Source organism: Pipistrellus hanaki (assembly GCF_964339955.1).
Source record: "Pipistrellus hanaki genome assembly, chromosome: 1".
Classification (NCBI taxonomy): domain Eukaryota; kingdom Metazoa; phylum Chordata; class Mammalia; order Chiroptera; family Vespertilionidae; genus Pipistrellus; species Pipistrellus hanaki.
Window position 1 is genome coordinate 128,195,852 of NC_140503.1, and position 25,488 is coordinate 128,221,339.

Genomic DNA, 25,488 nt, shown 5'->3' on the forward strand with positions numbered 1-25,488 from the left:
ATGAACACAAGTGCTGAATTTAAGGGCTTTACTCACCACGTCAGCATTATCCAAATCTAAAGTGTCCCACATAAAGCCCTGTGGCAAGGAGTATGGTTCTTGACGCACATTGTCTTTATCTGCTTCGATTGCACCATGAGATGTTACCACTTCATCTGAAGAGGAGAGGATAGAAGACAAAAAGAGAGAATATTCAGTTACAAAGCATTCTGACGATCCAAAATGGTCCGTTACATAAAACAAAATCATATTTAGGGCCCTTGGGCTAATATAATTATTAATGGACTATTATTTCAGCTACTTCTAGAGTGAAAATGGGTGGCTAGGTAGTGGTGGAGAATAACAGCTGTTTCACCACTAAAAGAAAAAGTCCCTTGCCAAAACCAGTTTGGCTCAGTGGATAGAGTGTCGGCTTGCGGACTGAAAGGTCCTGGGTTCGATTCTAGTTCGGGTGTGCAGTAGGGGTGTGCAGGAGGCAGCTGATCGATGATTCTCTCTCCTCGATGTTTCTAACTCTCTATCCCTCTCTCTTCCTCTCTGCAAAAAAATCAATAAAAACATATTAAAAAAATAAAATAAAAAGTCCCCTGTTATACAATGACAAAGTGTACAATGAAATGATGGCGATTTCTCAGTCTCAACCTCGAGATTACAGATTAATTGTACAGCACCATGGGAGATAACAGAGGTTTGATGACAGACTTTTATTCTGCACTTCAAGTAAGTGGGGGAGAGGGGAAGAGGAACAGAGGGGAGAAGGCTGCAGAGACTTCTGAACACTTCCAGCAAAATCTAAAATTAATTTAATGTCTCTCCACCTGGATTGCTAGGAATGTAGTTCAAGTCATCAACGTCTTAGCAATTTCAACAAAGGTGCCCTTTTCCAATTTCTTCTCTGTAGCTTCCCAGTGTGGCTGGAATAAAACCCAGACTCCAACCATGTCACTGCCTGCCTGGCCACCCTGGGACTCCCACCTGGCCCAGCTCCCAGCCTTAGCCACACTGCCTGCCCTCATGCTGCCCCCAGCTCAGAGCCCTTGCAAGGCCCTTGCCATGCTCTTCACTCGGCTGGCCACTTAAAAAATTCTTTCAGATATTAAGTTTACACATAGCTTTCTCACAGCATCCATCCCTGACTAAAGCTTTTTCCTACCTGGAGCATATCCTTCCCCCAACCCCTACTTGGGTACCACTTACCCTACTTTCACGCCACTAAGTACCCAGTGCCTGACATTTAATAACAAACACACAACAAATATCTGCTAAATATAATTCAACCATAAAAAAAGGAAATCATGCCATTTGGACAACATGGATGGACCTTGAAGGTATTATGCTAAGTAAAAAAGTCAGACAGAGAATGACAAATTACCATATAATCTCACTTATATGTGGAATCTAAGAAAACAGGAAAATGGAAGGACTTGTATGCATGCATATAAGCACAATCAATGGACACAAGACACTGGGAGGGAGGGATGACAGGGGATAGGGAAGGCTGGAGGAAGGTCAATGAGGGGAAAAAGAAGATATATGCACTACTATATGTAATACTTTAAACAATAAAATTAAATTTTAAAAAGTATAGAAAACCAAAATGAACTCATGGATACAGAAAAGAGATTGGTGGTTGTCAGAGGCAGGAGATGGAGGGTGGAGAAGTGGGTAAAGGGGGTCAAAAGGAACCAACTTTCAGTTATAAGATAAATAAGTCCTTTAATGTATAGCATGGTGACTATAATTCATAACATATTACATATTTGAAAGTTTGCTAAGAGAATAAATCTTAAAAGTTCTCATTACAAAAACCATTCTGTAACCGTGTGTGGTGATGGATATTAACTTTAAGAAGAAAAGTATTACTTTTGTATAAATTTCTAACCTGTGGTATGAAACAAGTTATATAAGTAAAATAAAGCTTCTTTTGTGTTTTCTGATTGTTGTTAACCAGATTTGTTCTGGGGAGGGCGGAGGAGAAAAGCAGGAAGCTTACTTAGTTTGGGTACCGGCTGTGTGTCCCAAAACTGGTATCTGTGTTTGGCAGCCTCACCGATGTTCCTGGTGGGGCCCTGGCACGCCGACAACAGCTCCATTGCTCTCTGGATGTCCTGCAGCTTCTGCATTGGGATGGCAGGGTTCTGCAACAGCAAAGACAGATAGACACAGACTGTGAGGTCGCTGCCACCGCTCTAATACCTGGGGCAGAGACACTTGCATCTGCCTCGGTGACTACACCACCGAAAAATGAGTAGTCTTCCTCTAAACCTAGTCAGGGCCTTGGGCTCATGTATGCTAACACATTAAAATTTAAGCAATATTATGTTAAAGACAGCCACTATAGTTTTACTGGGGCTCTGACAGTTTGGGAACTCTACAGTAAGTAGAACTACCCTTCACTCTAGTTTCCCACCCATCTGCAAATGGTCTCGACCATTACTCATCTGAACGCAGCAGCAAAAAGGGGTGACATGCAACACATGCATTACTGTGATTCAGCAGCCAGCCACTAGCCTTGCTTTCACTGTCAGGGTTAATGCTCTGCAGTAGCGATGTGGGCACAAAGGAAATAACTTCCAGGATGGAAAGTATATAGACAAGTTCATTAAGAAGAAAAAACAAAATCTGAATTTAGTACGAGCTGGGGAAAAAGTGAATCAGGAAAGGAAACCTCTAGGGATGCCTTCCTCCTGGACCACACCTCCCTCTCTTCACACCTCCACACCCGACACACCTCCAGAAACAAACCTTCCAACAAGAACCAGCCGTGTCCTCTAGGAATTCAAATCAGGGGCCATCCTAGCCTGTTCGAAACTAAACTCTTTTTTATAAGGTAAAACATATTTTCAGACTATAAAGCTGACAATACCTTCAAATTCTAAAGCTCCTTCCTCAAAGCCAATATTTCTTTAAAGATTCCCCAGCTCCTTTTTTTGGAAAATCCCTCTACTAATGTCATACTACCTGCAAAATGAAACTATTCTCGAGAATTAGAGAATGAATAGTGTGTAGGACTGAATATGGATATGGGTTTGCCATATGCTTTTGAGGCCATCCACAGAATGCTGGCTCTTCCCTGCAGTTCAGAAGTGGGTCTGAGTCCTGAGGCTGCCTGTATGTCAACACACCATGGACACCAAGGAAAGGGACCACTGGCCCTCAATAGTGTATAAACAGAGACTTCTGCTTAACTTTGACCCTCATGTGTGTGGTCTGAAGCAAATCTTCTAACCTGGACGCTTACTTGTTTGGCCAGGTACAAAATGGGGTTTATTTAATACAGACTGTCCTGTGTTGCTTTACTCACTGGATTCCCTTAAGATTCTTGCCACTAAAATGAAACAAGGAAACAAAGTGCTGGAGTCTAACCAGAGATAGGTTATAGTCTTAACACCTTCCCTTATAAGTTTGAAAACATCAGCCAGGACTGCCACGAGTTTTGTAAGTTCTTATATTTTGGTTAAAGTCTAAATCATAAGGGACATATCTCAATTACACATACTAATTTAACAAAATACTTTTGCTGTTGTAAAAAGGCTAGTGCATGTCTTAATTTCTCATTTGCATCTCTTTGGAACCTCCAACATAAAGTAACTGGTTTCTAGCAAAGTGAAATCTACAGTTAAATGGACCCCCATCAGCACGGCCTGTTGGGAGATCTATGCCTCAAACAGGAACTAAGAGCATAGCACGTGAGCTAATAGTGCTTGTACATGCACCCATTTATCTTTAAAAAGGCAGAGTAGAACCCACTCTTTCAGAATAGACCGCTAATGTCTTCCCTGAACTTGCCATGGTAGTTCTTCCTCCCTGATGCGAGTTAAATCCCCTAACACTAGCATTGCAAACTGCAACTATTTTATAACAAACATGAGTCAGCATCTTTGTGCCAAAGGAGCCAATGATATCTCAACTCCATTAAGAGGCACTCAGAGTGCTTTCTACCCTACCTAATTACCCTCAATGGGTTGACCAGTAGTGTTTACATGAAATCACCATTTATGAATTTACATTCCATTGGGATTAATTTATATTCCAATAGCATGTGATTTATTTAAATTCTTTCTGAAAGTAGATTAAAGTAAGCACAATTTTCAAATCCATGGTGACAAAGCAGTAAGGAAAACTCAGCTATGGTAAATTCTTAACCTATCCACCTTCAGTAGTAGCACCACCTGGCGAGGAATGAATTAGTGTTAGGAAACGTGATAATGTATACCAACCGGCATTAGCTTCCCATTAAATATTCCTAAGAAAGAGTCAGGCAGGCCTCTTTTCCTCCTTATCTCCTCCTGTGATATAAGCACATCAACTGTTCTCATCTGTTATTTTCCAAATTTAATACTTTGAAAATCTACAAGAACCCAGACCAATATTTCATTCTAGTTCTTGAGTGTACCACTGCAATTTATGGTGTTATCTAGAGCTGACGTCAGCTTAAAAGAAATGAGCCTACCTTCTAAAAATTGCTATGAAGAATAGCCCACATTTAAACTATTTTAACTTATTCTTAGTTTTAAAGAGAAAAGAATTTCTCTACCATATAATGCTAACAGTTCCTCTAGCCTTGGCTGGTTCTAATTTCTTATGAGTGACCAGAAACAGGAGGAGGGCTCAAAATCATAGGTTTCAGAGATGAGAAGCTGATGATGATGACAGAAGCAATAAGGACATGGTCACAACTGCATATATGTGACAACATATTTATGTGGGGGGAAAAATCTTGCAAGCTTATGGTGTACCTTACATGAGTTACCTTGGAAATTATGTCCGGTGGATAGAATATTTATTACCTGAGAACCAAGGTGAAAAGCTAGGGAGGAAGACTCCATTTTCTTCTCACCCCACAAAGGCAATCAGGGGAAAATTGGGGCAAGTAATTTTCCTTCTCAGTGATTCCTGGTCCTTAAGTGTAAAACAGGCAACAACAAAAACTACCTGCAAGATTCACTTCACACGATATAATGCAAACAAACTTGTACAAGAAAAAAAATTTTAACCTCACAAAACTTGCATAGTGGTTTATAAATGCCAAGTAGACAAAGTGCTTTATAATATAAATACCATTTAATAAAAAGGATCCTATATAATAAAAGAGTGATATGCAAATTGACCATCACTCCAACACACAACATGGCCGCCCCCATGTAGACACAAGATGGCCGGCAGGGGAGGGCAATTAGGGTGACCAGGCTGGCAAGGGAGGATAAATAGGGGTGATCTGGCCAGCAGGGGAGCAGTTAGGCATCAATCAGGCTGGCAGGGGAGTGGTTAGGGGGTGATCAGGCTGGCAGGCAGAAGCAGTTAGGGGCAATCAGGCAGGAAGGCGAGCGGTTGGGAGCCAGCAGTCCTGAATTGTGAGAGGGATGTCCGACTCCCCAGGATCCAGCCTAAATGGGGAGTCGACATCCCTCGAGGGGTCCCAGATTGGAAAGGTTGCAGGCTGGGCTAAGGGACACCCCCCTCTCTCCCCCGCCATGCACAAATTCTGTGCACCAGGCCTTTAATCTAATAACTTCATAACAACCCTGTGAGTTGGGGAGAAGGCATCATCCCCATTTTGCAGATGAGGAAATGGGCTTAAGGAGGGGCAGAACTCTGTGCAAAGGCCAAGCTTGAGCGCTATGGGTCAGGATGGAACCCAGGTTCCCCATGGCACCTCCTGAGTCCCTCCCATGACACACACTACCTGCATCAAAATAACTATTTCATTATACTTCTAATTCTACCTCTTTTTGCAGAATTTCTTGCATCAAGAAGGCTCTGTGTTTCGCTGGGCCCAGCACACAAGGCCTGTATTCATAGCTAGGGTGACTGGGGCTGGCCCTCCAGAAAGGGTGCCTGCCATATGCACCACCAGATGTACCAATCTGCTGGCACAGTGCCCAGGCAGATAACTTCTGGTTTAGTTTAAATGGGTGCTTCTTCAGGGAAAACACTAGGCACTATTAAATTAGGCACTATTTCCCACCCGTGGCAATGAAATTAAGAGTGGCCACTGAAGACTGTTCTGATTCAAAGTCAACATAAGACTTACCCGTGGCTGCTCCCGCTGAAATCTGCTGCCAGATGATGTTGTGCTATTCAGATAATTAGACAGACACCCAGAAAAATTAAAATGTGAATATCTTCTGTACTAATAGTTATCAAATATTAAGTGTAACTTTAAAAAAACACAGCTGAGACTTTGTTCCATGATTATAATCTATATACTAATTTGCTGAGAAATATGCAGGCGGTATCCTAGTACACACAAAAGCACAAAATGTCCCTCTCTGTTATCTGGCTGCAGACGTCAGATTTAAGAAGGCTATAAGTACCCACTGGCTACTGTCACAGTAGTCACAACAAAACCCTCACTACATCTCTGATCCAACAGAGGGCTGAGCTACACAGACATGCTCTCAAATGCATGAGGAACCACACAGATTAAAATAAAACAGGGCTCTCACTTTTGAAGGCTGTTGAATCTTAATCTCTTGGGAATCAGATGCAGAGTCTGACTTGGTGCCTCCAGAATTTGGTTTCTCCTTTTTTCTCTTCTGTTTCTTCTTTTTCTTTTTGGCCCCCAAGTCCCCTCTGGAACTTCTGTTCAGAAATTCACAGAGAATAAAACAATAGCAAATCATTATATAAAATCAATCATTTAAAACAATATATGGAAAATATATAGGGAAAAACTATGTTACGGTGTATGATATTGTGATTTATAATAAATAAATAAGTGTACACACAGAAACACATACACACTTTAACAGCAGATAACTCACTTAATTTTCACTCCTTTTCAGTTAATAAACACTAACTTTATATCATTTGAAGTGTATATTCATTTTTTGAGACAGCCTGTATGTATGTATGTATGTGTGTGTGTGTGTGTGTGTGTGTGTGTGTGTATATATATATATATATATATATATATATATATATATTTGGTCATATATATTTGGTTTTTGTTGATGGTTTCTGGCCAACAGTCCTAAAACCCTTGGAATTTTCAAGGTGATGAGCGCTTAAAGATGCCTCTTATGTTAATGAGGTGACTTTTGGAAAGCACCTAAGTAAGGGCTGGTTGCTAATAGAGTTACTCATGTGAATGGAACTTTCAGTGCCAACTCCCAGTCTCCGGGGATGAGAGAGGGGCAAGAGAATAGCTGATGATTTAATGGTCATGCCTATGTAATGAAACCTTCATAAAAACCCTTAGGGACAGGGTTTAGAGAGCTTCCAGGTTGGTGGAGATTCTGGGAGAATGGTGTGCTTGGAGAGAAAATGGAAGCTCTATACCTTTCCCCAGGCCTCATCTCTTCCATCTGGATGTTATGAGTTATATCTATAGTAACAGAAGCATAATATGCTAATCTGACCGGATGTCCTTCCAGATCACTTTCCAGACAAAACCGGGGCTACAAGGGAAGCTGGGTCCTGGGTGCCACAGGGAAGCGGGTGCCAGCAGTCGGGAGAAGCAGGACCTACTCTTGCACAAATTTCATGCATCAGGCCTCTAGTCCTTTTATAAAACCAGTGATCTGGTAAGTAAAATATTTCAAAGTTGTATGAGCCACTCTAGAAAATTTATCAAACTCAAAGATGGGGTCTTGGGAATCTTTGGTCAAAAATACATGTAAAAATCTGGACATGGTACTTGTGTCTGAAAGTGTGGGCTATCCGAGGCTGCCTTTGAGTAGACAGCATCAGAATTGAGCTGAATTCTTGGATACTCTGCTGGTATCTGAGAATTGCTTGTTGTGTGGGATTCTCCTCAACTACACACATGCTGGGATTGGGTCCAGGAACCCAAAATAGGATGTAAGCAGAAAATGAAAACAAGTCAGACTAGAAAGTTAACAGGACAAGTAATTCAGAAGTCTACACTTATTCATCCTGCAGAATGCTCAGATGTCATTCCAGCGGGAAAACTGTAGTCCTACACTATCCTATCTAATAAAGAGGAAATATGCTGATTGACCGTCATGCCCTCACAAAATGGCAGCATCCACAACCAATAAGGAGGGAATATGCTAATTGACCGCCACACCCTCAAATATGGCAGTGCCCACAGCCACAAGATTGCAGTGCCCAGTCACTCAGCCCTGCAGGGGCGCCTGCCTCCCAAGTCCCCCAGTCCCCTTGTCCCCCCAGCTACCCAAGGCCGGCCCGAGGCGCAGATAAGCCTCAGGTGGTGGCTGCCCAGCCACCCAGGGCCACCCGAGGCTCATGTAACCAGGGCCAGCCAAGGCTTGTGCTGTTGGCAGTGGCAGCAGCAGAGGTGTGAAGGGAGTGTCGCCTTCCCCTGATTGCCAGGTTGCCTCCCACCCCTGAGGGCTCCTGGACTGTGAGAGGGGGCAGGCTAGGCTGAGGGCCCCTCCCCCCCCAGTGCATGAATTTTCATGTACCAGGCCTCTAGTACTTTGTAACAGAAGTCAAACAGTTTTCACAGTTATTGCTGCTCCACTAATCTAATTCTTAGTCAGCTTTTTAAATTGATCTTTTAAAAATACTTTTTATTGATTTTTAGAGAGAGCATGGGAGAGGGAGAGAGAAAAACTTGGATGTGAGAGAGAAACATCAATCCCAGCTGCCTCCTGCATGTCCCCCACTGGAAGTTGAACCTGTAACCCAGGTATGTGCCCCAACTGGGAATTGAACTGGCAGCCCTTTGGTGCACAGGACAACACCCAACCAACCGAGCCACACTGGCCAGGCAGCTTTTTAAAGGGAGAGATACATGTTGTCAAAATTCCATTATAAACATCTCTTGGGTACAACAAACCACTAATCTTGACACACAGAACCAAAGAAACTGCTTTTCAGCAGAGGGGGAAATTTTTCTTGATGAAAATTTTGCTAAAAGGATTAACAATAAAAAACAAAACAAAAAAACTCTACATGTAAACATTCACTGGTAAGACACTTCTGTTTGGAACCCTTGTCATCTATGGCTGCTTCTAAAGAACAAAAGAAACACAAAGAGATTTAAAATTTCTATTTATTTTGGCCTATCCTTACCTATTCTCAGAAGATAAATTAAAATTTAGATCAGAGATTATTATTGCACTTGTGCCTTGATGTAGGAAAATATTACAGAAGAATTCTGACTATAAATAAAAATTTAGAGTCAGAGATTATTATTGCACTTGTGCCTTGATGTAGGAATAATTAGTTCTGTTCCATTGTTCTCAATTAGCTCTATCAATCCCCAACCATTTTCTTTCTTGAATTTTTACCTAATTTTAAAATACATATGCACCATAGAAAACACAAATGTCATTAATTTGCTAACATCCTTCTTATAACATTTGTTCTTAAAGACAACCAATAGTTTTTTCTGATATGTGTTGCTCCAAAATTTTTCCTAAGCATGCCTTCATTTTTACTTTGACTAAGTTTTAAACAAAAATTGTATCTTAAACATAACATTATGAAACTTCCTTTTTTTCCCTTTCACTTCATATGTCTTGTACTTCTTTCCATGTCAGGATATACTGAGCTACATTATTTCTTTTTAGTTACTGGATAGCATTTTATTGTGTAAATATACTAGTATTATATTTCATTCCCATATTAAAAATACTGCTGCCAAAAAATATTCTGGTACTTATATTTTTGTTCCTCATACTAGTATGTCCGGAGGTGGAAATGCTAATACAAGGGGCATGCGCAGTTGAAGTTTTAGTAGATGATTATGACTGCTTTAATAAATGCTTTACCAATTTCCACTCCACCAATAGCAAAACGGGCAGTTTCTGGTTCTGCATGTAAGGAGCTTAGAAATCATTACTGCATCCTAACAAACTGGAAAATCAACAATTCTTAAATCCACTGGGATTGACCAAGTGCTGGAGGCTACATGTATGTGGACAAGCCTGAGAGTTAGAAACTCCAGGGGACCCAGTTGTAGGGGTCTCTCACATTTTTGTGATTTTTACCTCCAGGAGCCCAAGCAGGTTCCCACAATAAATATCAGAGAAGTCCCCTCGTGCTTCTACCAGGGGGGAGAGAAAATCTTGAAAAACCCAGAGCACTCTGCTCTTAACAAGATCTGCCCTGAGGAGAGATTAGTCAGCCACAGCCTAACCTGCTGGGAGATGACCAGAGCCTAACTGACCTGGGGAAGGGAGATACCCAACTCTGACCCACACAAGCCATTCTGTGCCACCTATGGGGGATGGATAAAACCGAAATACTTGTGAGTTCACAGTCTAGAGGCACATGCTAACTAAGACTGAACCTGATTATAGGGCTATTAGGAGACCCAATGTACAAAATATGTGCACCAGGAGGTGGGGGGAACTCAGCCCGGCCTGCACCCTCTCCAATCCAGGACTCCTCAGGGGATGTCTGACCGCGGGTTTAGGCCCAATCCCACAGGTCTTGCAATCCAGGACCACTGTCTCTTAACTGCTTGCCTCCCTACCGGCTTAATAGCCTAACCACTCCCCCTGCCAGCCTGATGGCCCCCAACTGCCCTTCCTCGTCGGCCTCATGACCCCCAACTGCCCTCCCCTGCTGGCCTGATCGCCCCTAACTGGCCAGATCGCCCCTAACCGCCTCTGCCTCAGCCCCCACCACCATGGTTTTGTCTGGAAGGAAGTCAGATGGTCAGAAGATGTCTGGTCTCCCAGTCTCATTAGCTTATTGCCCTTTGATTAGTACAGATAAAACATTTCCCCTCCTCCATACCTCACCACCACTAAAAACCTCTTTATAGCAGTTCCTTTTATCCTGTACAAGAGGCTCGGTGCACAAAATTCATGCACGGGGCCGAAAGTGGGGGTGTCCCTCGGCCCAGCCTGCACCCTCTCCAATCTGGGACCCCTTGAGGGATGTTGGACATCCCTCTCACAATCCAGGACTGCTGGCTCCAAACTGCTCGCTTCCATGCCTTCCTGATTGCCCCTAACTGCTTCTGTCTGCCAGCCTGGTCACCCCCTAACCACTCCCATGCCAGCCTGATTGATGTCTAATTGCTCCCCTGCCAGCCTGTTTGCCCCCAACTTCCATCCTCTACTGGCCTGGTCACCGCTAACTGACCTCCCCTGCAGGGTTGATCGCCTCCAACTGCCCTTCCTTGCAGGCCTGGTCCCTCTCAACTGCCCTCCCTTGCAGGCCCGGTGCCTCCCAACTGCCCTCCCCTGCTGGCCATCCTGTGGGGGCGGCTATCTTGTGTCCACATGGGGGCAGGATCTTTGACCACATGGGGGCAGCCATCTTGTGTGTTGGAGTGATGGTCAATCTGCATATTACTCTTTTATTAGATAGGATAAAGGCCTGGTGCATGGGTGGGGGCCAGCTGGTTTGCCTGAAGGGGGTCCAGATCAGAGTGGGGGTTCCCTTGGGGCATGGGGTGGCTTGAGCAAGGGGCCTGTGGTAGTTTGCAGGCCAGCCATGCCCCCTGGTAACCCAAGCGGAGGCCCTGGTATCTGGAATTTATTTACCTTCTACAATTGAAACTTTGTAGCCTGGAGCAAAGCCAAGCCTCTGCTTGCTCCATGACTGCTGCCATTACTGTTTGGATTTGTTTACCTTCTGTAATTAAAACTTTGTAACTGTGAGTGGAGACCTAGGCTGGCAAGGGCAGGTGGAAAGGTTGGCTTCTTCCATTGCCTGGGAAACCCAAGCCTCCCTCTTGCTCTCTGTGGTCGTAGCTATCCTGGTTGGGTTTATTTGCATATTTGTTGATTGGCTGATGGGCGTGGCTGGCGGGCATAACGGAGTGGCGGTTAATTTGCATATTACTCTTTTATTATGTAGGATATCATGTCCAGCTAACAAGAAAAAATTACAAGACATACTAAAAGACAAAAAACACAATTGGAAAAGACAGCAAGCATAAGAATTTAGACGAAGCAAAGATTTTACAACAATCATGCTAGGAATTTAAAACATCTATGATTAATATGCTAAGGGCTCACATGGACAAAGTAAAAAGCATAAAAGAAGAGGTGGAAATTAACACAGAGATGGAAATTCCAAAAAAGAACCAAAGAGAAATGCTAGAGATCAAACACACTGTGACTAAAATGAAGAATGCCTTTAATGGGCTTGTTAGCAGACTGGGCACAGCTGAGGAAGAACTTCTGAGTTAAAGGATATAGCAATGGAGACCTTCATAGAAACCTCCCAAACTAAAAAAATTCTGAAATAAGCCAGAGGGATACCAGAGAGGGTTAAAAAAAACATACACACACCTTGTCTATGAAGGAACAAAGAACAGTAAATAAGAATGTCAATTTCCCTGCTTCTAGGCCATCACTGAAATATTGTCAACCTTTTTAATCCCCTTCCTCCACAAGTCCTATAGGTAGAAAGAAAACCCATTTAGATTTAATTCTTTGTTTAAAAAGGAGTGAAACTACATGTTTATCATCCATTTTTATTTTTTTCACAAATTGCTCATTCATATGTGTTTTTGTTAGTCATATTTTTAAAAATTGATTTGTAGGTGTTCTTTAATCAAAAGTATGGATAGCAATAATAATTAGGTATTTTTTCTTTGGGCACGCTAAGCTTATTTAATCCTCTTAACAGCCCTATAAGATAATACTTTTTGTCTATATTACATGGCCTAGTTTGTGGTCTATTACGTAGATTACAAATACTTTAACCAGTTTATTTTTTTGCTTCCAGTTTTAGTTATGGTATCTTTTCCTGTATAGACATCCGAATTTTTATGGAGTCTAATATTTAAATATTTTCCCTTGTGGGTTCTTGGCTTTTAAATCTTGCTGAGAAAGGTCATCCCCATTACTGAAATTACATAGACATCCTTCTACACTTTCCTTTCTATATAATTTTCAGGGAAAAGAAGCTTCATAATTCATTTGGAATAAAGGCATATAATGTGAAGTATAGTGTTCTTATTTTCTTTAATGTTTTAATTGATTTTAGAGAGAAAGAAAGGAAGAGGGGGAGAGAGAAACATTGATGAGAGACAGAAACACTAACTGGCTACCTCATGTATGGCCCCTAATGGGGATTGAGTCTGCAACCCAGGCATGTGGCCTGACAAGGAATAGAACCAATGACCTCTTGGTGCATTAAACGATGCCTAACCAATGAAGCCACCCTGACCAAGGCATTGTGTCCTTATTTTTAAAAAATACATTGTAGCCAAAACCGGTTTGGCTCAGTGGATAGAGCGTCAGTCTGCGGACTGAAAGGTCCCAGGTTCGATTCCGGTCAAGGGCATGTACCTTGGTTGCGGGCACATCTCCAGTAGGGAGTGTGCAAGAGGCAGCTGTTCGATGTTTCTCTCTCATCGACGTTTCTAGCTCTCTATCTCTCTCCCTTTCTCTCTGTAAGAAAATCAATAAAATGAAATAAAAATTAAAAATAAATAAATAAATAAATAAATAATACATTGTAAATACAAGAAGCCCCATTATAACATAACTCATTATTAATGCAGTAACACTGTATTGCCCAAAGACTAACAAGCATATATACTAAGAGAGGCAAACATGGAAATTGGATGCAATTTCATAGTGAGTTCTCTTTTTGCCAGCCAGTGCTCCAGGTGCAAGCAGATTCAAAACAAGCCCCAAAATTCTTTGGTACTTCTCCCATTAAGAGGTAGGTTCTCTTCCCCTCCTGTAAATATAGACAGGCTTGTCACTTTGTTCTTAACACAGAAATGACATTATGTGATTCTAAGGTTAGGTCACAAAACACACAATTTCTACCTGGCTCCTTTGGGATGAGGCAGTCAGGAGTGATATAAGAAGTATGACTGCCCTAACCACTGATGATAGTGCAGCTGAACTTCCAGGCAGCAGCTGGCACCAACTAGCAACCATGGGAGGGAGCACTCTTGGACAATCAGCTGGGTCAGTCTGCAGAAGATTCCTAAAGGCAACATCTGACTGCACCTGTGCAAGATGCCCCAAGTGAGAAGTTGCATTTTCCAACTTCCTTACTCATAGAAACTACAAGCATCCTATCTAATAAAAGTCCTATCTAATAAAAGAGTAATATGCAAATTAACCATCACTCTGCTATACCCACAAGCCACGCTCACCAATCAATCAGGAGCGAATATGCAAATAACCATCTTGGTTGGGTTAATTTGCATACGCAGGAACCACACTAGCCGCTCTGGGCCTCTGGGCAGCATGGGAAGGCGGAAAGGCAGCTCCAGCTGGAGCGAAGGCGGTGCCGGCCGCCAGGGTAAGGAAAGCCCATTCTTGCACGAACCTTCGTGCATCAGACCTCTAGTTTTATAGTAAAGTGTTAAACATGTTACAGTTGCTCCAAAAGAAATAATAGAAACAGAGTCTGTTAGCTGCCCCCCAAAATCCATCTCTCCCTCTCTACCTGAGCTCATATCAAGATATTTCCCAGCTCCTTGCAGTGAGGTATGGCTATGCGAGTAAGTTCTGGGCAGTGGGAAAGGAGTGGAAGTAGTAGCTGTCTTTTCACTGGCCCAGAGACCCTCTTGGGCATGCTCCTCCACACTCCTCCTTTCCTGTGCTGACTGGATGCAGGTGAAGGATAAGACACTAGAGGATGGCACAGCCATCTGATGGAGGAAGGCTAGCCTCTGACTGAAAGAACAAAGGGAAGTCCCTTAACCATCCATCTGAACACCTTGACCTGTAAATAAGAAGAAAACCTCCAGTGTATATAAACTTCCAATTATATGTTAAGGTCTACTTGTTATAGCCAATTAGACTATCATAACTAATACAATAATTGTTTTTACTGTTTTTAATCCTTACCCAAGGATATTTTTGCCATTGATTTTTAGAGAAAGCAGAAGGGAAGAATGAGTGAGGAAAGAAAAAGAGAGAAACATTGATGTGAGAGATGTTGATTGGTTGCCTCTTGCATGTGTCCCAACTAGGACTGGGATCAATACTGCGAAGGAGGTATATGCCCTTGACCAGGAATCGAACCTGAGACCCTTCGGTCCTCGGGTCAATGCTCTAACCACTGAGCAAATAGGCCAGGGCACTAATATGGTACATCAATTTTAAGGATGACATCAAAGGAGCTCAATTTATGGCATGTGAATCTCAAAGATAAGAAACAATTTTGGATTTCATAGGATTCCAGCAGAGAAATCAATGAGCTTTCTCCACCCCCCAAGAGCCATTAGTAGTTTGATATTATAACTATTTTACAATTTCCCCCTTTAGTTTCCAATTTCCTGAATAGAAAATGGTGGGATTATAGTTGATTTAAATCTTCATTGTACTTTAAAGGATGTCTAAATTGCGGAAACCGGTTTGGCTCAGCGGTAGAGCGTCGGTCTGTGGACTAAAAGGTCCCGGGTTTGATTCCGGTCAAGGGCATGTACGTTGGTTGCGGGCACATCCCCAATAGGGGGTGTGCAAGAGGCAGCTGGTCGATGTTTCTCTCTTATTGACGTTTCTAGCTCTCTCTCTCCCTTCCTCTCTGTAAAAAATCAATAAAATATATATTTTTTTAAAAAAGAATAAAGAATGTCTAAATTATCCTACCTAATAATCCTACCTAATAATAGAGTAACATGCAAATTAACCATCACTCCACTACTCAAGCCACGCCTACCAGCCAATCAGAGCAAATATGCAAATTAACCCAATAAGCATGGCGGTTAATTCGCATACGCAGAGGGAGGGAAAAGTGAAGACTGAAGACAGCATAGGAGGAGGAGGGAGGGAAAGTGGAAAGCAAGGCAGCTGAGGCTGCTGGAGGGAAAGCGCTGGAGGAAAAGCACTGCCAGCGCGTGCGGGCATGCGAGGTGCACAGGGGTGATGCTTGGCCGTGGAGGCTGTGGGCGCAGATGGCCAGGGAGAGGCAGCAGCGGTGGTGCACAGCCCCAGAGGCGGCGGGAGGGGAGGGTGTGGCGGGTTGGGTGGGCGGGGCGGGGTGCGCAGCAGTGGCACGTGTAGCCCCAGAGGCAGCGGTGCAAGGTGCGCAGCGGTGGGGGCAGTGGCACGCGCAACCATGGAGCTGGTTTTGGTGGTGGTCATGAGCATGGTGGGGTGGATGGGGGGGGAGCGGGGCGTGCCCCTTCTGCCCCGCCCTGCCCCCCACAGCGGGAGAGGTGGGGGGGGGGGCGGGAGAGGTGGCCGTGGCAGCCCAGAAGTCTTACAGGAATATTCCTGCAACAGGTCACTAGTCTATAATAATCACAAACCCTCTAATTGCAACTAGAATACTATTAAAATTACAGCAGAGCTCAAGAAGAGGTAAATAGATCAGCAAAACAGAACAGATTTCCTATATAGAGAAAAATTTAATTATTTTGCCATTTCCCACAAATGACAAAAACAAATTCCAAATGAGTTATAAACCCGAACTTGGAAAACAAAACCCTGAAACTTTAATTGGCTCAGTTAATATTTATCCAGTGCCCAGAACAATGTCTGGCCTATAGTAGATGCTGAAGTAAATATCTATTGAATGGGTAACTGAAAGAATAAGACAATAACTTTATAATGTCAGTGATGGAAAGAATTCCTTAAACAAAGACCAAGAAGTACAAAACCATAGGCTAAAAGAGGATAACCTACATCATTGTTAACTACATCAAAGTTAAACATTTTGTATCAAAGTGATTATAAACCAAATTTTAAAATGAAAAAATGAGGCAAGATTCTTATAAAACACAGTAAAGGCATGGTGCATGAAATTCGTGCATGAGAGTGGGGAGAATCCCTCAGCCCGGCCTGCTCCATCTCCAACCCAGGACCCCTCGGGGGATGTCTGACTGTCAGTTTGGACTGCTGGCTCCTAACCACTTACCTGCCTCCCTGCCTGATCACCCCTAACTGCCTCTGCCTGCCTGCCTGCCTAATCGCCCCAAACTGCTCTCCCCTGCTGACTTGATTGCCCCTAACCTCCCCTAAAATTTGTGCATTCGGTGGGTGGGGAGAGGGGGGAGAAATCCTTCAGCCCGGACTGCCCCCCCTCACAGTCCAGGAGCCCTCAGGGGATGTCCTACTGACTAAGCCGCAGTCTGACTTCCCTTTGGAGGAGGTGAGCGGGCCAATCAGGGGAAGGCGCCACCCCCAACACCTCGCTGCTGCTGCCACTCCCAGCTGTCATGGCTGCCTTGCCCTCGGCCCTCACAGCCACTGCAGCTGCTTTACCCTCCGAGGCTTTGTCTGGAAAGACATCCAGAAAACATCTGGTCTATCTGATCTAATTAGCATATTACCCTTTTATTAGTATAAATGTTAAAGTTTTAATAGAATATATAAAAAGCTCTTTGCCCTTCACATTTTACCTCCAGTACAGCAGAGAGAGGAACATGATATCCTAACCAAGACTGTAGGCATTATCTAGAGTTTGACCACCTGGTTTTGAATCCTGACTCCACTACTTCCTAGCTGTGTGACTTACAGGATATTACTTAACCTCTCTGAGCCCGTTTCCATATCTGTAAAAAGATGAAGTTTTCAGCCAAAACCGGTTTGGCTCAATGGATAGAGCGTTGGTCTGCGGACTAAAAGGTCCCAGGTACGATTCCGGTCAAGGACATGTACATTGGTTTCGGGCACATCTCCAGTAGGGGGTGGGCAGGAGGCAGCTGGTCGATGTTTCTCTCTCATCAATGTTTCTAGCTCTCTATCCCTCTCCCTTCCTCTCTAAAAAATCAATAAAATATATTTTTTTAAAAGATGAAGTTTTCAATAAATAGTGTTACAAACATTGTGAGCATAAAGTAAATTAATACATCAGTATTAATAGTTGACATACAGAAACCACTGAGTTAGATATTGTTATGAATAATCTATTTTACTTTTCTTCATATTGTATAGCTTATTGCTAGCTAAAAATGTATTATTTATTCATTTGTCTTCTCTAACTAGAACAGCATTTTTCTTTGTATTCTTATCACCTAAAATAGGTTTTGACATATAAAAGGTCTTCACTAGATATTTGCCAGATGAATGAAAAATCAATGTAAAAATCAATAAGAAGACAAAAGACTGACAAAATAATGTGCTGAGGATATGAATAAGCAACTCACAAAAGAGGAAACCCTAACAGCTAATAAACTTACAAACAGATGCTCAATCTCAATAAGAAAAAGGAAACAATCTCAGATTCTACTTTTTATCCACTGATCTGCCAAACATTTTCAAGTCTAATACTATTGGGAAAATGTGAGGAAAGGGAACATTCATATACTGCTGGTGAAATGTAAATTGATGTAACCACTTTTGAGAACAATCTGGTATTGCCACAATCACCATCATTACTGTCATCATCACAGCAGCTAACATTAAACACACTATTATAAGGCACTGTTCTAAGCACCTTACAGACAACAATATTATAAACTGGCACAACTTTGTGAGCTCACTCCCTTATTATTTCCATTTTATAAAAGAGGAAACTGAAATATAGAGAGATTAAATAACTTATATTGATAGAAGTCACATGGCTAATAATGGCAGAGCCAGGACTTGAATCCAGCCAGCCTGGTTTCAGAATCCATGTAATTGCTACATTATACTCTTGTTTATGTATTTCTACTGGCTGAACATTGTTTTAGATATTTATTGGCAATTTTTAGGTCTTCTTCTGTAAACTGACTGTTTAGTATCTTTGAACACTTTTGATTCGCCTGTCTCTTACTAACTTGCAACAAATCTTTAGCCTACCCCTAGCCAGTGTGGTTCAGTTGGTTTTGTGTCAGGGCACATACTCATATTGTGGGCTTGATCCCCAGTGGGGGGTGTGCAGGAGACAGCCGATCAATATTGTGCTCCCACATTGATGCTTCTCTCCCTTCTCTCTCTCTCTCTCTCTTAAAATCAATAAACTATTGTTTAAAAAAGATTTAAAACAGCAGAGATAACTCAAAGGTGCACCACAGAAGAGAATTCACATACATACAGCTGTGGGGATCTGGCCAAGGCACAATTTCTCCCATGTACCGGCCACAAGCCTGTCCTCATGCTGGGTCAGGGGCACCCATCTCACGCAAGTTGATCATGTAGTCACTCAATTCAATAATGGATTCTACCTGCAGTTCAGGTTCTTGAAGAAATTAGAGTTTCTGTCACTGGCTCATCTTTGCAATTCCAGTAATAACTTCTTCAACCTTCTTCTTCCCAAACCCAGAGTAATGCACAACCCAGAGTAAGAAGCAAAGCTGCCAGCTGCCAGCACTTGCTTCAGTACGGCCTGGCCTAAAGTAAGATTTCAACTGTTTCGTAGGTTGCGCAGCTTCATCCCTTTCTCAGCATGGCCCTTCTCCTTCTGATCTTGATATATAAAATATCTGTCAGAATCTCTTAGAAGCCACATCTCTGGTCAAAGCATAAAGTCCTAGAAAAGCCATTGGAAGGCTCAGAGCTCAAAGATGCCCTATAGTTTATGGCCAGTGAGGGCTGGAACCTGATAATGACCTTTATCATTATAAAGATCAGCAAAGCGGCAGGTGCAGCTACTGAGACTGAAGCATTGGGCAGTGGTCATGCCAACAACTTCAATATTTACTTGGATGTCAGGAACAGAGGGTGCCTCAGGGCAGTGGCTGAACCAGAAGACCTGGATTCAATTCTGGCTTGGCTGGAGTAGAACCTGGATGACTCCATTGGCTGGCTTCTGATCTACACTTTGTTAACTACCCTTTTTCCCTGAAAATAACACGGTGTCTTATATTAATTTTTTCTCCCAAAGTTGCGCTAGATCTTATTTTCAGGGGATGTCTTATTTTCGGGGAAACACAGTAATCCCCCTCTGAGATACTGAGCTGTTTCCAAGTTTTCAATTCTTTCCACTCTTATCATAATCTAAATATGGGATATGTTATATCTCATTAGACTTCTCCTTCCTTGATTATTACATTACCAACAAACAAATGAATGCACCCTAAAAGCCCAATTCTAGTGAGTTAATGTTAAATCATAATAAAATATGATCAAGACTCGTTGGCCAGAAACTAATCTAGTGTGAAGTTTAGTTTGTGAAGACCTGTCTTTGCAGATTGTCCTAGATCAAAATAAAGGAGGACTTATTTTAAATGCCAGAGATTTGTTATGAATCTTTAAAATCAGCACATATATAATTGAAAGACTAAATATGAATTGTTCAATTATTTAACTAACTAATTTCTTAAAGGCTTACTTATTTGCCTCTTTGGTAAAACTGCTTTCTAAAGGTGAAATGATGAACAAAACGATTAGAAAACTCAATTAAAAAAATAAAAGCTTGAGGGAATCAGCAGAGTATATCCTTCATGATAATCCAAAGTAGTATAAAATTACCCTATTTCCTACAACCTTTAATCAGTCATGCTCACAAATGTTTTTCTAAATTTCTTGTATATCTAATTTTCATTTCATCGATTGGGAAGCAACCAATTAATGTGTCTCCTCCCTCCCTCCTTCCTCTTTTGCATACCCCAATGCTTATCATGGATCTAGTCAATTCTTTCATAAAAGGAATGTTCCACATTTAAATAAAAATCCTTTTAGTTACAGAATGTAATGTAGCAAAAACAAAAAATGCTTTCTCCCTCACCCCCGAAAAATCCTGTGAAGGAGATAAGGGGCAAGCTATGAATGGTATAGAAGGAACAATGCCATCTCAGGCAGTTAAATCTTTGAGACTACAATAAGCAATAAGATAATGGTCAATTACTAACTCAGAACAGATCCACAGCATATGCAGGCTAAGGGATTCTAGGGACAGATGGCTCAGAAGAAGTAGAGAATAACAAGAAGAGAGAAAACAGGATAGTGTATGAGAGGGGCTGAGAGGTAAGTCTATAACATGTGACCAAGAACAAAGGTCAGAAGAAAGAAAACAAGCAAAGTAAAGGGTGACAGGCAAAGGTGAGGCTGTGCAGAGAGTACTTTTCAACGACAATCTTAGAGGTGAATCTGGAGTTTTCCAAAATAAAAGGATATGACCTTGCAAATCCAGAAGGGAGTTAAAAGTCACTGTCTATTTTGGGACGGTAAAGAGACAACAGAAACATACCAGAACTCAGAGAAATGGGCTGATGATGCCTTCAAGGGATAGCTTAAACTTGGGACAAGTCAAGAGAGAAGGCAGGACTGGGATCTCTCTTGCCAACATTTATCTTTTCCCTCTTACCCCTGGGCTGTGACAGCAGAAAATTAATCCCAGAAGAGCAATGGGGCATGATGGGCACCTGAGGCACAAGGTGTATGGTCCACCCATGGGTTTGTGTACTGACTGTTCAACCCAGTTTCTTCCCAGCCTCTGTTATCCCTGAGGATAGGGATTGGGCCCAGGACAAAGTATGTACTTATCTATATATATAAAAAGCCAGCAACCGTAATGGCCATAATGACCATAACAACCAGTCGCTATGATGCCCACTGTGGCCAGCGAACTGGCCCGATCAGGGGGTAGGGACTGGTTGGCCAACCTTGCAGCCCCTTCTCCCACCCAGCCCCACCCCAGATCGGCTTCCCCACCCCAATCAGAGGCAGGGCCAGCTGGCTAACCACCCACGGCCCCTCCCTCAAGGCTGCTGGCCCCCAGTTGGCAACCCCCACCCCATTTGGGGGCAGGGATGGCCAACCCACTGCCCACAGTCCCTCCCCATGGCCAGTCCCACCCCAAATCGTCCCCCCCCCTAATCCCAATCAGGGGCACAGCCTGCCATCCAATCACCCCTTCTCCCAGCCAGCCCCTTCCCCCAGCCAGCCTAGCTCTGATCGGACCCCAACTGGAGTGGGCCAGCTGACTACCCTCCCACCATCTCCTCCTCCTGACAGGCCCAGCCCCAATCTTCCCTGACTGGGGCCAGGCTGGCTGGACCCCACCCATGCACAAATCCGTGCACTGGCCCTCTAGTCTATAATAATAAAAGGGTAATATGCTAACTAGAGCAGATGTCATTCTGGATGTCCCTCCTGATGAAGCCAGGGCCAGAGGGAAGCCAGTCTGAGTCCTGGGTGCCTGCAGGTGGCCCGAGGGAAGCCCGCCAGGGTCCCAAGGTATCTGTGGGCAGCTGAAGAGGGAAGCAACCCAGGTCCTGGGTGCCTGTGGGCAGCTGGAGGAGGGAAGCCCGGGTGCCAGAGGGAAGCTGGTGCCAACAACCAGGGAAAGGAAGGCCTACTCTTGCACGAATTTTCATGCATAGGGCCTCTAGGTAAATCATAAGACTTTGAGAGGCAAACTCTTCAATTCACTAATGAAGACATGTATAAAGAGAGGTTAAGTGACTATTCTAAAATCAGACTGAAGGTTAGCGGCAGAGGTTCCTGCCTCCAGCCTTACTACTCATTTCAACATATTGCACTGCCTCCCTAAAACTTGTTAGCTGGAAAAGATTTTAAAATATTAAGAAATGGGCCCTGGCCGGTTGTGCTCAGTGATTAAAGCGTACAACCTCAGATCAAAGGGTCTTTGGTTCAATTCCCAGTCAAGGACACATACTTTGGTTGCAGATTGGATCCCAGGCCGCAATCAGGGTGCCTGTGGGAAGCAACCAATGGATGTCTCTATCTCTTCCTCCCTCTCCCCCTTTCCCTTCTCTCTCCACTCTCTAAAAATCAATGGAAAAAATCCTTGGGTGAGGATTAAAAATAAATAAGATATTAATAAATATTCTGAAATTTAAAAAGAAATATTCTGGAGAAGTGATATACATTCAAGGATATTAATTTCAGCACTGTTTTATTAGGACAAAAAATTGGAAGTAACCTCATAATGTGAAAACAGGGGCAGATTAAAAATAATGGTACAACTATTCAACAATATAATATGCAGCTTTTAAAAATGAGGTCTGTCTATACGGTTCGATATATAGATAATGACTTCCAATATACACTTTAAGTGAAAAACTGAAGAGCAGCAATGGAACATTGAATGCATGTGCAAGCACAAGTGCGCATGCACATGTGACCCTGGTTATGTAGAGACCACCACCAGAAGACAAGCCAAAAACTGGCAAGAATAGCTGCATATGGCCCTAACGGGTTTGGTTCAGTGGATGGAGCGTTGGCCTGTGGACTGAAGGGTCACAGGTTCAATTCTAGCCCAGTAGGGGGTGTGCAGGAGGCAGATGATCAATGTTTCTCTCTCATTGAAGTTTCTGACTCTCTATCCCTCTCCTTTCCTCTCTGTAAAAAATCAGTGAAATATATTAAAAAAAAAAAAAAAAATAGCTGCTATGGGAGGGAAACTCAGTGGTGAGAGAGAATTACTTTATACTGGATACCCTTTTGTGCCTTTTGAGTTTTGTACCATATGCTCATACTACCTATTCAAAAATAATTTAAAAATTAAGGTGTCGATAAAGCCAAAGCTAATATTCAGATGTAATATTATTTAGCATACAGGTCGGGCTGTGAGTAGTAGAGTCCCAAAATAACAGCAACATCTGACACAGGAGCTTAATTTTAATTGTTTCATAGAAAAGTATCAGTTTCCCTCATGGGGATTCTGCAAAAAGAAGATGAGCCAGGCTCTCTCTACCTTGCTTTTGGCCGTCCCAGGAAGTGGCTGGGCTCCTGGGTCCACAGTGACTTCCCAATGCATGCACACTCTAGCCAGTGGGAAGCAGGAGAAAGATACTCCATGTTCCAGGGGAAAACGGGTTGCTTTGGAGAAGGGGCCCAACAACAGCTACCTAAGCAAATGATGATCCCTCTATAGAGCCACAGATGGACTGGCCAGCAATTTCACATGATCAGAAGAGGGCTTTGCAATACCTTGGAAAATTGTTCAAGGTATACCGAATGACAAACAGGAACTCCCAAGACAATAGGAATGGTGTATCTGCAGTTTTGTAAATATGTGAAAAAGGAAAATGTACATATGAATAGACACGGCATTGTCTTTTTCCTTGAGGATACAGTCTAACACTCTATACTTAAAATGATGTGCTTTTGCAAAAAGATTTAAAAAAACAATTACATTTGGGAAAACAAAATTCATTCACTGGTTCTTTCTTCATTTTCCATAAAATGTTAATCAATTCCCAGAGGGTAGTGAAACACAATTATTACTCTCTCCGCACCCCATCATAAAAAAAAAAAGAGAAAGAAGATGCAGTGGGAAATTATCATATTAAATAAATCACCACCTTTATCTCAGAAGGAACTACATGAACTTGAACACTGAGTGAACACAGCTGTGAGAATAAAGGAGCCCATATTTCCCTGATGTGTGTATATGAAGCCAGTAACAGAGCCCAATGTGCTAATAAAACAGAAACTATAAAATTAAATCCCAAGTCAATAAGGGACCCCCACTGAGTGCCCTGAAATTTCTTCTGCAGCTGGAAGAGCATGACAGGCCACTAAGTTATAGGGACTCAAAAGCACTCAACAATACTGTAATAACTACTATGTATGGTACTAGCTGGGTACTTAAAATATTGGGGGGAACTACTTTGTAAATTATATAATTGTCTAACCACCATGGTATACACCTGAAATTAATATAAAATAACTAGAGGTCCGGTGCATGAAATTCATGCATGGGGTAGGGGAGTGTCCCTCATTCCAGCCTGCACTCTCTCCAATCTGGGACCCCTCAACGGATGTTAAATTGTGAGATGGGCAGTCGGACATCCCTCTCACAATCCATTACTGCTGGCTCCCAACTGCTCGCCTGCCTGACTTCCTGATTGCCCCTAATCACTTCTGCCTGCCAGCCTGATCACCCCCTAACTAACCACTCTCCTGTCAGCCTGATTGATGTCTAACTGCTCCCCTGACAGCCTGTTTGCTCCCAACTTCCCTCCTCTGCAGGCCTGGCCACCCCTAACAGCCCTCCCCTGCAAGGTTGATCGCCTCCAACTGCCCTCCCTTGCAGGCCTGGTGCCTCCCAACTACCCTACCCTACTGGCCATCTTATGGTGGCCATCTGTGTCCACATGGGGACAGGATCTTTGACCACATGGGTCAGCCATCTTGTGTTGGAGTGATGGTCAATCTTCATATTACTCTTTTATTACATAGGCTATTGAATGTTAGCTGTAATTGAAAAATAAAAATTTTAAAAGAAAAGCATTATCTCAAGTGCTAAACAGGCTGGGCATGAGAGCTGGGTACCTGCTTGCTGCACATGTTTCCTCTAGAAGCGCTGTCATCCAGATATGCTCAACACCACATTCCCCCGCCCATTTGCTTCTTACAGGAAACTGGCATTGTAGAGGCCTACATGATTGCAGTGCTGGGGGAAGGAGACACCAGGAAAACGATGCTGATATGCATGAGGCTACTACACTTGGGCAGCTACTGAACCTGATCCAAAAAGGAGATGAGGCACCCGGGAAAGAAAGGAGATCTCACCGCAAATTGTACTGATGCTATAATTAAAAGTAGTCCTTTAAGAGACCCGAAGGGACACTTAAAACGGTTCTCTAATCAAGCTGCAATATATTTTTTTTTTCTTTTTTATACCATCCAAGGCATCACACTAGCCGCTGGGTCAAGCTGCAATATTTTTTAAAACAAGAAAATTTATTCATTTATTTTAAATTCATTGACATTAGTGTACCCATTACACTGATGAATTTTGCTCCAGAGGCACTCAAGTTGGCAATCTAGGACTTAT

The 25,488-nt window shown here is 42.9% G+C and overlaps 1 protein-coding gene across 4 annotated transcripts in view; it reads right to left on the minus strand.

Annotated features, from left to right (window-relative positions):
• NMT2 (N-myristoyltransferase 2) overlaps nucleotides 1-25,488 on the minus strand; it is a 67,687-nt gene that overhangs the window by 31,775 nt on the left and 10,424 nt on the right. For 2 of the 4 annotated variants that reach the window (XM_084868577.1, XM_084868579.1), the window contains exons 2-5: nucleotides 6,450-6,585; nucleotides 6,035-6,077; nucleotides 1,994-2,138; nucleotides 37-155 (exon numbers count right to left, since the gene is read on the minus strand). In XM_084868577.1, the coding sequence (XP_084724703.1) occupies nucleotides 37-155; nucleotides 1,994-2,138; nucleotides 6,035-6,077; nucleotides 6,450-6,585 (443 nt within the window). The remainder of the gene's footprint in view (nucleotides 1-36; nucleotides 156-1,993; nucleotides 2,139-6,034; nucleotides 6,078-6,449; nucleotides 6,586-25,488) is intronic. The other 2 variants (XM_084868578.1, XM_084868576.1) reach the window with 1 other exon arrangement.